This window comes from Globicephala melas, chromosome 15, assembly GCF_963455315.2.
Source record: "Globicephala melas chromosome 15, mGloMel1.2, whole genome shotgun sequence".
Lineage (NCBI taxonomy): Eukaryota > Metazoa > Chordata > Mammalia > Artiodactyla > Delphinidae > Globicephala > Globicephala melas.
In genome coordinates, this window is record NC_083328.1 from 10,053,391 (window position 1) to 10,067,282 (window position 13,892).

Sequence of the window (13,892 nt, forward strand, 5' to 3'; positions counted from 1 at the left end):
AAGCATATATGTGTATGTGTGACCAAAGCAGCCCATGTCCCACCAGCACACCCAGTGCTTTGGGAGTTTTAGACAACAAAAGTAAGCCGTGAAAATGAGCAGTGGGCCAACCTATATACTTTCTATCATTGGGAATAGAGAATTTTTAAAAAGCGAAAACTATGACCAGACTGGATGCACACAAAAACAGATTTATAACCTGTTTATTGGGTGTGATACAAGAGATTTAATTAGTACTGGAACCCCTGTGTCTACCTTAGTGAAGTGGAGGAGAAGGTGTTGATAGTTTTCCCCCATAAAATGCAGTTAGAGGCTGGCATATAATCTGTCCTTCAAAACTTTGGAAGCAGCAGCTACAAAAATATTCGAAACTAATCTCTCTATATAGTTAAAGTTGCTTCAAATGTAGTTTTTTCTTCAAAGATAATGCATGAATGCAGATGAGCCAGTTTGTCCTGAATTATTTAAAGATTCAGCTAATTATTAACAGTATCATGCTTTATATTTAATAATTATTAAATGTGTATTGATTTTTTTTTCCTTTGAAGTTATCTCACACTATTCCTCTATAAGTTCTTTTCCTCAAAGTAGGTTTCTCTAAGGTAAAAATACAGCTCTGTTAACCCCCGCCCTACTCCAGTGACCCTCGACTCAGTGGTAGATGTCACTTTATTGTTTATACATCTAAAAAGAATTTGATGTATATATACACCCATGCATATTTCGTTTTGCGAAAATATATGGGTGTTTTCAGCATACAGCATTATAATGAGCAAATAAAATACACACATATCACATTTTCCGTAGTTTTTTTCCCCATAACTTTACATCTTGGTACTTCATCATTATTATTTTTTTTAACTGCTACATAACCTTTCTTGGTTTGCTATCTTTGTCTTTCCTTTTTTTTTTTTTTTTTTTTTTTTAAATAACCTGTCTCCTACTGGTGTCCACTTGGTTATTTATGGTGTTTGGCTACTTCAAGCTATTCAAAGTGTTTGTCTTCATTGCTTCTAAATTATAAGTTGATTGGTGGCTTTTACCTAATATCAGAAATTTTCTCATACTTTGTGTGTTAACATCTCAATTTAAGATACATATTTTATCACTAACATAATTTTACTAACCTAAAAGCAGTTTTGAATTGTTTCTAGTCAAGTAAGTAAGTAATTAACTAATTTGTCCACACCGGGCGGCATGTGGGATCTTAGTTCCCCAACCAGGGATCGAACCCCAGCCTGTTGCAGTCTTAACCGCTGGACTGCTAGGGAAGTCCACAATAATTGAATTCAATTGCATTTTAATTTGTAACTCAACTATGAGAAGAAAATCTATAAATATTATATTATGAACACTAAGAACCTTTTCCTTCCTATAGAGATAAGAAAAATTGATGATTAAAATTATTAGCATAAAGCTTTTAAATAGGACTGATAACCACATGGATTTATCTGAAAACAAATCTTAAAACAGACAAAGGCTATGTTAGAATTGTTTAGAAAATAAACACTTGTTTTTAATAGTATAAGACCTTTAAAGGGATGTCAAGATAATTATGAAATAAATGGCTTATAAACTTGAAATGTGTGTCAATCTTTTCAGTTTTAACTTTTTGGAGGGAGTGATAGATCCATTTCTTTTAAACTGAGACATAGTACCAGAAGTTTGATACATCATCCAAATTTGTCAACAAGTAGAATTTTGCTATTTAGGCTGCTGCCTTATGTTCAGAAGACCAGTGAAGTACCAGGTCTGTGTAACGTAATTACTTTTCAGGGTAGCATTTTCTGTGGGATATGTGTTTATGAACAAACTATTATATACCAACTAATTAAATTGCTAATTAATTGTTATCCATACATTAAAGGAAGGTAAAATGTAATCTGTGATACTAACAAGGCAGGTCAAATGAGAACTCACATGCACATCTTTTTGATAAGTATATTGTATTTTTTTCTGGAAAGATGATTATAAAATCCTAGAAACTAGGAAAATATCCATAGTTAGAAAATTAAATTTTGATACATTCTCATATTAGAAAAAATATATTGGCATTGAAATGGTAGCTTTTTAAAAAAAATATGCGATCTGAAAAAAGACCCCTAGTGTAATATGCTTAGTGGGGAAAAAAAAAAAACCTGCCTTTCAAGAACAAGTCACCTTCAAAGGGAAAAGTGTATCTAGAGAACTATGTTAGTTTTGTTTAGGAAAATACTTGTGCTTGGAAGGAAATAAGATAATCCTGCTTGCCTGGGGGTGACTTTTGTTTTCTCATATTGTATCTTTCTGCATTTCCCAAAAAGTTCATAGAAAAGAAAAAAGAAACTTTGTCATCAAGTAAGTTTGTAAGATTTTCCACAGTACTTTAACCTTGATATCTTTATTTGCAATTATGTGACGTTACGAAGGGTTTAATTGAGATCGACGCAGACACGTTAAACTGCAGGAAATAGTCTATTGAGCTGAGATGTGCTCTTCCATTTGTGATGATCAATTTGTTATTGAAGACAGTGGTGCACATGTATAACTTTTGTGACTTAGGTTTGGGAAATACCCCTTGGAGTAATATGGCTGTGCGTGCCTTAATTTCATAAACATCATGACTACATTTCTGGGTAAAATCAGACTGTTGTCAGGTCTCTGACACATGCATGTCTTTGATAAGTGTAGAGACAGTCTTACCTAAGAGTTGTTTGAGGTCTGGCTGTCATGGGTGTGCTAATAACGGGAAGTGTTTTGCTTGAGAAGAGGTCTCCTTACAGTGCAGTTCACTTTCAGTGCATTTTCCCCCGAACTTGAGTCATTCACACATGTTTATCCTGCTGTGGCCTAACCCCCTGATTGTTCCTTAACTTAATTTGTCTTCAAATTGATTTTTAAATTTAATTTATTTATATTTATTTATTTGGCTGTGTCGGGTCTTAGTTGTGGCGCGCGCGGGCTTATCTCTAGTTGTGGTGTGCGGGTGTTCTCTCTCTAGTTGTGGCACGTGGGCTCCGTAGTTTGCGGCACGCGGGCTTAAGTTGCCCCGCAGCATGTGGGATCTTAGTTCTCCGACCAAGGATTGAGCCCGAGTCCCCTGCATTGGAAGGCGGATTCTTTACCACTGGACCACCACGGAAGTCCCTTCAAGTTGATTTTAAATAGATTAAAAAGGTTAATTTTGTGTCTTCTTAATAAGTAAGACTCTTTTTGAAATTTAAAATTTTCTTTCTTAAATAAATTGAAAAATATACATAAATAGTTACACACCGGAATGCAGTTCACAATACCATCTGTATATGGACTATACTTTTTTGGGGTTTTTTAAAATAATTTATTTAACAATCTAGGAAGTTTGCAGCCATCAGCAGTTCCAGTGCAATTTCAGGTGCAGTTGGAATTCAGGAATCTCCACAGAGCTGTCAGTGTAGCAAACCTTGTAGGTAAAATACATGTATACTTTTGATAGCACACGTGAAGGGATCTTTCTAAAATTGACTTCGTTAGTTTCGTTCTCAGCAAACTGACCTGGGCCACTCAACATGGCTTTTATTGTTCCTGATGTTAGCGCATGTTCTCTTTTTACAGTAAATTCGTGACCTCCCGAAGATATCAATTTTACATGCGTGGCATCAGGGCCCTCACAGCCACCGTAGGTTTTCTCTTCTCCATTCACTATGTTCTTATGAAATTCTGCTTTGCGTCCACAGGAACTTTAGTAGTTTCTCATCAGCTCCGCAGCAACCACTGTCACCGCACCGGGTCCCCGCACGCCACCACAGCCCTATGGCAGGGCCACTTTGGATAACACTGTTTTAGAGTTTGAATAGTTGGATTTCATCCTCTGATGGTATCCTTTTTAATGAAATTTATGCTTAGGACATTCATAAAAACTTGGCTGCTGCACAAAATTAAGGACTACACTATTCAAATGTTCATTTAATCAGTCCACAAACGCCAGGCACCTTGTATGTGCTGGGGGCTGTACTAGGTGCTAAGGTGTGAACGAGATGGGCAAGTCCATTGGAGAGTTTTGAACAGAGAAGTGATAAGTTCTGTCCTCCTTTTTGAAGAAACAGGGCTGCTGTAAAGACTGAGAGCAGACCATAGTGGAAGCAAAGCTATTGTAGTTATCCAGGGCAGAGAGGGAGGTGCTGTAGAACTGGATGGTGACAGTAGGGGTAAGGAGTGACTGAGTTCTGGGCATTTCTGAAGATAGAGCAATCGTCTTTGCTATTTGTCACTGTTTACTTATTATGCTTATCTTATAAATGTCACATGAGAGTTCATAGAATCAATGTAATTGGGTAGGTTATCTTTTGAATACTTTGTATTTTCAACTTTATAGTTGCTGACAATCACTTAGTAAGCATCCAATTATTATGTAAAAATTAGACTTTTGGAGGATTTAGGACCTGGGTCCATGGGTGGGAAATGCCATCTATTAATTTGAAATGTGTAGGGGTAATTAATTAAGAGAAAGAGTGCCTGGTTTATTTTGATTTGTTTCTTTTACTTTGAATAGGTGTCAGATTATTTGATAAAACATTACCAATTTGATTATGTTGAAAAGAGTATCAGAAAAAAATTTTATATGCTATTAATGCATTCATCAAGAATTGGATGAGTTTAGTAACACATTTTAGCTCTGAGGTCTGTGTTATCTATAGGCATATTTGTAAGTATGTTGCAAAAAGGAAAACAGGATTTTTTTAGATAGTAATTTTGGGTTAGGGTCTGTTACTGCCCTTTTTCAAGGGGTGGGAGGCTTGTTTGTTTTGGGGGTTTTTTGCGGTACGCGGGCCTCTCACTGTTGTGGCCTCTCCCGTTGCGGAGCACAGCCTCCCGACACGCAGGCTCAGCGGCCATGGCTCACGGGCCCAGCCGTTCCACAGCATGTGGGATCTTCCCGGACCGGGTCACGAACCCGTGTCCCCTGCATCGGCAGGCGGACTCTCAACCACTGCACCACCAGGGAAGCCCGAGAGGCTTGGTTTTAAGACTGAGGCATAGCTGTCACATATTCCTCACTGAATCGCAGCTTTTGCATGTTAAAATATCTTGAAATTCATTTTATAAGCTTTTAGTTTTGATGATGTAAATATTTTTAGTTTGGGCTTAAATTGGAAGTGTCCAGAGATATGTGTCTTTTTACACAAAAGTGGTTGTTTATAATGTTGAAGCACCATGATAGTTAGAAAACAGTGCTGCCTGCTGGACTGATTGTTAGAGGCAGACTGGTTTCTGCTGCAGAGAAATAATTTGGATCCTTTGTGAAAGAGATTTTGAGGTCAAGAGTAACAGTTTTTCATACTTTTTCAAAATCAGAGTTTTTTGCTGCAAGAGTCGAAAAAAAATAGAAGGTGTGGTTGAGTTCATAGCTCTTCTTGATCTAATTCTATGTTTCGTATGAATTAAAACACTCTAAAATCAGGTAATAAATATATGAAATGGGTTAGTCTTTTAATAAAATGTATGTTGTGGTATTTTATCATCACACATGATTAATTTCATCTCTGTTTACATTTAATAGATTGACTTCATTATTTGTCACTGGAGAAAAATGTGATAATCACTTTTTAATAGTTTACAGTCTTTGTTAAATCATTTGTTATCTTGTTAAAAAACACTCTCCTAGATTTGTCTTTTTTCTATTTATGGTCGATGAGGTTACTTTTATAAAATATATTTAGACTATTAAATCCTTTTGTTTTAAAATGTTAATCTGATTGAACAAATGAGGTCTTGGACACTAAAGAAAAGCTCTCTTGCCCTTTCCCCTTGGCCTCAATTTCAAACCGTTCAGATTACAATTGGGATGGATATAATAGAGCACTGACTTTTCATTACCATCCTAAAGCTATATTTTATTTTATACTCTTTTGGTTTTCATGTTATATAATTCAATTAGCAATAATTTTAAATGATAATCTATAGAGATATTTAGGCTGCATTAACCTGTAAGGAAAATACTTTTGTTTTAAATGTCATTGCTTAATGTTTGTAAAGAAATATTAATACTAAGCATTTAAAATGCTTTGACAATATTCATAGGTGAAATGAGTATATTTCATTTTACCCTTTGCAAATTAGCCTGAAAATACTCTCAGGCGTCTAAAAATCTATTTAGAAATTGGAAAGGGGGGGTTTTGTCAGCTGTGTTCAGAATTGAAAGCCAGACGTTAGAGAAATACCTAATACGTTTTCCAAAATGTATCTACTTAGGTGTGAATCTAATTATTTAATAACCTATTTAAGAATCTTTTGACCATTTTTAATCCTTGTAGTAGTTTACTCATTATGAGCCCATGTTACATAGTCAAGTTTTATTTTACTGGTAGTTTGTCATTTTTAAATTGTTTTTTACTACAAATTTTTTTTTTGTTTTTTCTGGATTTGAACATGGGTTTCTACAGTGGAATTCAACGCGTGAAAGTTTTTGTAGTGTCGTAAGTTGTTTATATGATAACTTGTTCCTGAAATAGTATTCCCTTTCCCAGCACATAAATGGGTCCTAATATGACTTTATCTGGTATCAGTGACATTGATACCTTTTTCTCTTATTGGTTTGAATAGTCAGTCAGTAAATGATTTTAGGTAATCAGAATATCTGTTGACATTACAGTTGGCCCACCGTATCTGCAAGCTTTAAACAACTGCAGATGGAAGGTATTCAGAAAGAGTTTTTTAGAAAATTCTAAAAAGCAAAACTTGAATTTGCCATGTGCCAGACAACTATTTACATAGCACTTACATTGTCTTAGGTATTAGAAGTAATCTAGAGATGATTTAAAGTGTAAGGGAGGATGTGCGTAGGTTGTATGTGAATCATATGCCAATTTATATAAGTGACTTGAGCATCCGTGGATTTTGGTATCCACAGGCTTTGTCTGTAAAGGAAGAACCCAAAGTCAGTGAACAAGGGCAGCCATGTCTGTGTTCTCTGATGCTATGTAGGAATGAGATTTAAGTATTTTAGGCTTTAGTCAGATTTTCCCTTGATTAACATACAAAGTATATAAAAGTTATCCATTGCTGTCCAAGGCATCATTGTATATTAGGCTAAATTTGAATTTCTTATTGTTTTTTGAGAGTTAACCTGTTTAGCTGAAAGAATGATACCCATAATTTCATCTCAGCTTCACTGTCTATCATATGACATGATTAAGTCATATAGCATTCTCTGATCTTGTTTGTTTAGCTATAAAATGAGAATGAAAATTATACTGAAAAGTGGAACTTAGTGTATCTCATGGTATCTTTTTGTTACTGCTGTTGCCTTTAACCCGGTGATTATTTTCTTCTTCATCCCACATTTTTTTAAAGTATAGATATCTGAAAATGGTATTTTCAATAATTTATAGATGGTGTTTGAGCAGAAATCTCAGTAATGTGCCAACTGATATTTTCAGGGACCAGAAGAAGATGACAGTCGATAGCTTTTCTTACTTGATCCAGTGTCCTTTATTCTAGCACCAGATGTATTGAAGTATCACGGCAGAGTTGAATTGCAGGCACAGCCGCAAAGAACTCTTACTACAAACTCTTGGGTAGTCTATATTCTGTGATTGAATATATGATCGCTCATTTTCTCCATACATGGGTATTGTATTGGATGAATCAACAATACCTGTTTCACAAATAATATAATCTTACTGCTTTTAGTTTTGTTGGTTAAAAGTTTTTAACATACAGTTATCCAACCTCCTTTATGTATGCTTGAATTTTGTATAAGCTTAAATATTTTTCCATTCAAGATATATTTTCTCCCCATTTTCTTATATATTTGTATAGTTGTTGGTAGCTGTCTCCATTAAAACCTTTTTCTTGGAAGACTTAAAATACACTATAATTCTAGACAGCTGTCTGAGAGGAGTTAGGAGAAGGGGAAATTTGTATGACTTAATTTAAATTAAGCAAACTGAAAAAAAAGGAGCAAAACATAGGAAAACGAGGGTTATTCACTTGAGCACCTCCGAAAAGAGTAGGAAAGCTGGAGATGTAACTGGGAAAAAATACGCTGAAAATGTCAACACAGAAATAGCGGTTGCTGTCCCAGTCGCATTTAAATCCCCCCACGTCTTTTGAATGCTGAGAATTTTACAGGCAGTGGCTTTTAGACTCACTCATTTAGACTGTTCCTCCAGTGATGATAGTTTTTTTTTTCAAGATGATGATTATTCTCCACCTACCAAGAGACCAAAGAGCAATGAACCTCCCCAGCCGCCAGTCACAGAACCTGCCAATGCCGGCAAACGGAAAGTGAGGGAGTTCAACTTTGGTAAGTTGTCAGTGAAATGTGGTCCTCTTTTCTTTTTTTTCCTTCCGAACTTTTTCTGTTACTGAAGAGTTACAGCATTCTTTGGGGAGGATGCCTTAAATATATTACTACCTTATAATCTAAGCTGAGGAAAGCCATGGACAGTTTGAAGTAACCTTAAAGACACTGCTTACACGTTTGTGTATACCAAAGCATAAGACATTGTATCTTCTGTTGTTGACTAGAATTGGTAGACTTAAGAGAATTTCCTGGCAGTCCAGTCATTAGGACTCAATGCTTTCACTGCTGGGGCCCAGCTTCCGTCCCTGGTCAGGGAAGTAAGATCCCACAAGCCGTAATGTGGCCAAAAAAAAAGGGTAGACTTAAAAATCAGTGTTAATGACTTAGTAATTCAGTTATTTGTCTGAGATTTGGATCACTTCTTTATTTCAGATACAATTTTTATATTAATTTTTCTTGCTTTGTGTAACTGCTGGCCTCTAATCTAATCAAACCACAGTGGTATCCTTTTGAAGGGACTAAGTAAAATGTTAGTGGCAAGATGTGTTTGTGATCCATATTTTGAATAAATAGAACATTTAGCTTTATACGTTTTTTAAATAGTACTTTAATATTTTAAGTTGTCTTAGTCATAATTACTAAATATAAATTGAAGTTACATATATAGTAAGTTTATATATATTCTTTAGCATGCTATTATAAGTTGCAACTGTATATAAAGTCTTATTTCCGTGCAACTTAGACATGTTTTAGAAGGTTTCCTGCACAGTCTTGGGGACCTTTCTCTTTTTCGCCTCACTTTGAGGTGTTTAATTGACGGGTCTTTTCTGCCCTCCTGCTTTTCGGAATTTATAAGTTTAAAAAGAGGTACTCAGTGTGAAGTGTTCTGAAAATAATTTTTAAACAACCCTATAATCTCTCATTGAACCAATTATAAGAACCGCAAAAAAAGATAAAGTCCTTAGGAAAACAGTAAAATTATATAGACAGGTGGATTATTAAAAATCAGGATATGTTATGTAGAAAATAAGTCGTTAGATGTTGGGTCATCTTAAGAACGTTATTAGTGCCTCCAAACAGGGATTTATCATTGAGTTTTAACTTTCTCTCAATTTTCAGAGAAATGGAATGCTCGAATTACTGACCTGCGTAAACAAGTTGAAGAGTTGTTTGAAAGAAAGTATGGTAAGTCTAAACTCAAAAATTCCTGTAAGGTTTTGTCGGTAAGCTTTTTAACAATGGAATTACTGTTCATCTAATGTGAGCAAGTCCCATTCTACCAGTGTTTGTGCGTTCCTTCCTTATCTGTCGCTGGAAAGGTAATGGATAGTGTCTGTCCAAATATTAGAAATTTTCTTTCCAGATCACAACAAAGCTTTAGAAGTTTCCTTTCTTTAATTATCAATTAATATTTCCGTTAAACTTCCAGCATGCGTGTTTGGGAGTTTATTTATATATTTGTTGCAAAATCTTGAATCTTGGAGATTTAACTGAAGTGTTTTCTTAAGCAATAGTCTTCATTAAACCTGATGTGTTAAATCTTGTATTCATCTAGATGCCCTTATTTTCCCTACTCTCGATAGATACCTGAGTTTGTTAGATCTCAAATTCTCTTTTCCTTTTATTTTAGTATTCCATCCTATAGCTACCTTTATATAGTAATCAGAGAAACAAGATTTATTATCACCTGGTATCAAATGCTCACCTAGAAATAGCAAAAATTGTTTAAAAATATCTGTTTTGTTGGGTTTTTTAAATGTGGAGAATTCTTTGCAAATGACTGGCGAAGCTGTGAAATTGTATAGTACACTGAATTGTCACTTGAAAGTCTGTAGTACTGTCCTGCATTACTGAGCTTCTCTAAGTGAATTTTTAATTTAATTTTATTTTTTATAAATCTGTTTTATCCATTTTTACTTTTGGCTGCATTGGGTCTTCACCACTGCGCGCAGGCTCTCCCTAGCTGCGGCAAGCGGGGGGCCACTCCTCGCCGCGGTGCGCTGGCCCCTCACCGCGGCAGCCTCCCCTGTTGCGGAGCACGGGCTCTAGGTGAGCGGGCTTCAGCAGTTGTGGTGCGTGGGCTCAGTAGCTGTGGCTCACGGCTCTAGAGCGCAGGCTCAGTAGTTGTGACGCACGGTCCCAGCTGCTCTGTGGCATGTGGGATCCTCCCGGACCAGGGTTCTAACCCGTGTCCCCTGCATTGGCAGGCGGACTCCCAACCACTGCACCACCAGGGAAGCCCCTCTAAGTGAAGTTTTTAAATGATAAACCACATTGGGCTTATTTACTTTAAGTAATTTGAACAGTTCCCTATCACGGATTATAACAGTCCTCAGTGAAGATCTAGAATTAGAGTAGACTTCATGAGGAATTCAGTAACTTTTTCTTTATTTTTTTATTTCTTTATTTTTTTTTTGCGGTACTTGGGCCTTTCACTGTTGTGGCCTCTCCCGCTGCGGAGCACAGGCTCCGGACGCGCACGCTCAGTGGCCATGGGTCACGGGCCTAGCTGCTCCATGGCACGTGGGATCTTCCCGGACCGGGGCACGAACCCGTGTCCCCTGCATCAGCAGGCGGACTCTCAACCACTGCGCCACCAGGGAACCCTTCTTTAATATTTTCAGTTATTTTCTTAAGGTTCTCAGTATTTTTCCCATGTTTCAGTAGTCAGAGTCTACTGCCTGTGATTTTGTTTTATTTTTTTTTTGTTTGTATAAATTTATTTATATTTTATTTTTGGCTGCGTTGGGTCTTCGTTGCTGCGTGCGGGCTTCCTCTAGTTGTGGTGAGCAGTACTCTTCATTGCAGTGCGCGGGCTCTAGGCATGTGGGCTTCAGTAGTTGTGGCTCACGGGCTCTAGAGTGCAGGCTCAGTAGTTGTGGCGCATGGGCTTAGTTGCTCCGCGGCATGTGGATCTTCCCGGACCAGGCCTCGAACCCATGTCCCCTGCATTGGCAGGTGGATTCTTAACCACAGTGCCACTAGGGAAGTCCTATTGCCTGTGATTTTATTTAGACCATTTCAAAGTAAAAACTCACAACATATTCTTTCTACATGGAAGCACTATATAACGTGGTGGTTAAGATTACAGGCTATGGGGACAGACTGTCTGGCCATGTTCTCTTAGTCCTCTCTGAGCCATTTGTGAAAGGCATGAGAACTATAGCTCTACTCTGAAGATTTGATGAGATAGATGAGATAGTGCTTGTGAAGTGCTTCCTATAATACTTGGGATGTAAGTACGTAAGAAATGCTTGCTGTTTATATTTTTGTTATTGTATTCTTAATTTAGTACTATTATGAATAAAAGTAATTTACTTATCACAGTTTTATAAATTTCTGTGTTTCTCATAGAGAGAAGCAAAGGTTATGTTTTTACTTCTGTTGTGATGATGATATATTTATTTGATTATTTTGCATATAAGAGAATAATGTTTACCAATCATTGTGAAATTATAATAACAATATTCACATTTCATAATTTCAAAGCATCTTTAATGGTAATTGCCTTTGGGGAAGGTATTTTCATTGTTAAATGTGAATATGATTTTCAGATGTAGTATATCAATGAAGGATATTAAATCTAACTCAGAATTAATGTGTAATATGGTACACTTGAAACTTGAATACAAAGATTAATGTTTAGCAAATAAACTTCTACATAAAATACCAGCAAAAAAGTGGACCTGTTCTGAGAGGTGATTCCTGAGGGAGCAGGGGCTGAGGGGAGTCCACCGTAGTCATTTTTGCTTTGGAACCTTTCTGGCAAGGTCAGTAGCATCTGTGCTGTTCTGTTCACTGGAAAGCAGTTTATATAACTGTGCTATATGTTAATTACATGAACTAGAAACCTTTGAAAGAATTAGTGGTGTTTGCTATGTAGTCATGGAGAATTTGGCATGGCTTTACTTAGTATCAAAATGTTTGCAATTTTTAATGCTAGCTAAAAACGTGCTTGTGTTGTAGATGAACGTAAATTGATGCTTTTTGAAACTTTTTATTATGAAATTCATACTTCCAAAGACCCTCTATTTAAATATCCATCACCCAAGTTCAACAGTGTTTAATATTTTATAATATTTTCTTTCTTGTCCTTTCCTGTCCTCTTTGTGATACAAGAACATTTTAAAACTCTGATGTCCAAGACATCATGTCATTTCACCTCTCAAAACTCTAAATTGTAAAATTCCAAGTTGGGTGAGAGGAATGCATTGTCTTAATCTCAGTTCCATTGTCACACCTAAAAACATTATACTGTTTAATACCCAGTGATATTTAAATGTCCCCTATTGTTTAGAAAAACTGACTCTTTGTAGTTTGTTTAATAAAACTATCAAAGTCTGTTCATTGTATTCGATTCTTAAGATTCCTTGTGCATTTGGCTTGTTGCAGTTGTTGTATTATTTTACTCTCGGTAAATGAATCTTAGAATTTTTACAGTTCAGAAAAATGTTCTGCTTCAGTTATTTTATTAAAAATTCCTTTTTACATGAACATTTATGTTTTTAAAATATTACTTCTCATTATATGCTGTATGTATTAGCTGAAATTAGCTGGTATATTTTTCTGGGGTCATTTATGGTTCAAATTTGAGTAGAAAGTCTGCCTATATCTACATTATTTCAAAATAATATATTATTTCCTTGCAGTTTTGACTAAGTAGAGTGCTGGCATCTTTGGTGGTATCTTCCTCTTAGTTCTTCTGTACTATTTTGCTTCTGATGCAGTGATAATAAAAGTTACAAAGCAATATGTATGTATTCGATTATTATTCTTTTCTACAAACTGTGCTTAATCCTTGTCATTTCATAATTTTCCCTTTCTCTTTTTACCCTTAAAGCTCAAGCTATAAAAGCCAAAGGTCCTGTGACGATCCCGTACCCTCTTTTCCAGTCCCACGTGGAAGATCTTTATGTAGAAGGACTTCCGGAAGGAATCCCTTTTAGAAGGCCATCTACTTACGGAATTCCTCGCCTTGAGAGGATATTACTTGCAAAGGAAAGGATTCGTTTTGTGATAAAGAAGTAAGACTCTTGGACTTTGGTCTTTGTTCTTGATTAGTGCATCTTTTTATGTTGTTGACAAATATTCACTAACCACTAGGGCTATATTTAAATTAAGTTTGAGTTATTATATGTTGTTTTATTTCTACTTTTCAATGTGTCTATGTCAGTTATGCCAGGGTTGGCTTTTGGAGTATGAACACCTGTCCATGCCTGACTGGCGTACCACTGTTATTTTCTTTTACAATTTTTCTCTACGTGTGCTAAAGAAAATACTGAAGTATCAGTGTCTTATTGTTTTAGGCCTGAATTTTAAAAACCATAGGTGGAAATAAAGTCGATTATAAAATAAAAATAAACAATAGAAGTAAGAATGAAAAGAAAAAAATAGCAGAATGCTATAAATTCTTTAGCACTGACGTAAGGGTTGTAGCAAGGAGCTTTAAACAAAAATTTATGTGCAGCAATTGGAAGTGTAAATGCTTGCATTTAAAAATGGCAGCCACATCACACATTTCCATAATTTCTACTGACTAAAATTCTATTAAGATTATAATAAAAGTTTAAAAAAACTAAGAGGGCATATAACAACATTTCAGCAAATGTTGATATATGAAAACTTTCTA

The 13,892-nt window shown here is 35.9% G+C and overlaps 1 protein-coding gene and 1 pseudogene across 7 annotated transcripts in view; one reads left to right on the plus strand and one right to left on the minus strand.

Annotated features, from left to right (window-relative positions):
- Positions 1–13,892, plus strand: part of GTF2I (general transcription factor IIi) — a 95,579-nt gene that overhangs the window by 53,125 nt on the left and 28,562 nt on the right. For all 7 annotated transcript variants that reach the window (XM_060285826.1, XM_030871959.2, XM_030871962.2 and 4 more), the window contains 3 exons: positions 8,153–8,263; positions 9,383–9,448; positions 13,104–13,287. In XM_060285826.1, the coding sequence (XP_060141809.1) occupies positions 8,153–8,263; positions 9,383–9,448; positions 13,104–13,287 (361 nt within the window). The remainder of the gene's footprint in view (positions 1–8,152; positions 8,264–9,382; positions 9,449–13,103; positions 13,288–13,892) is intronic.
- LOC115861043 (elongin-C pseudogene) lies at positions 3,321–8,112 on the minus strand (annotated as a pseudogene).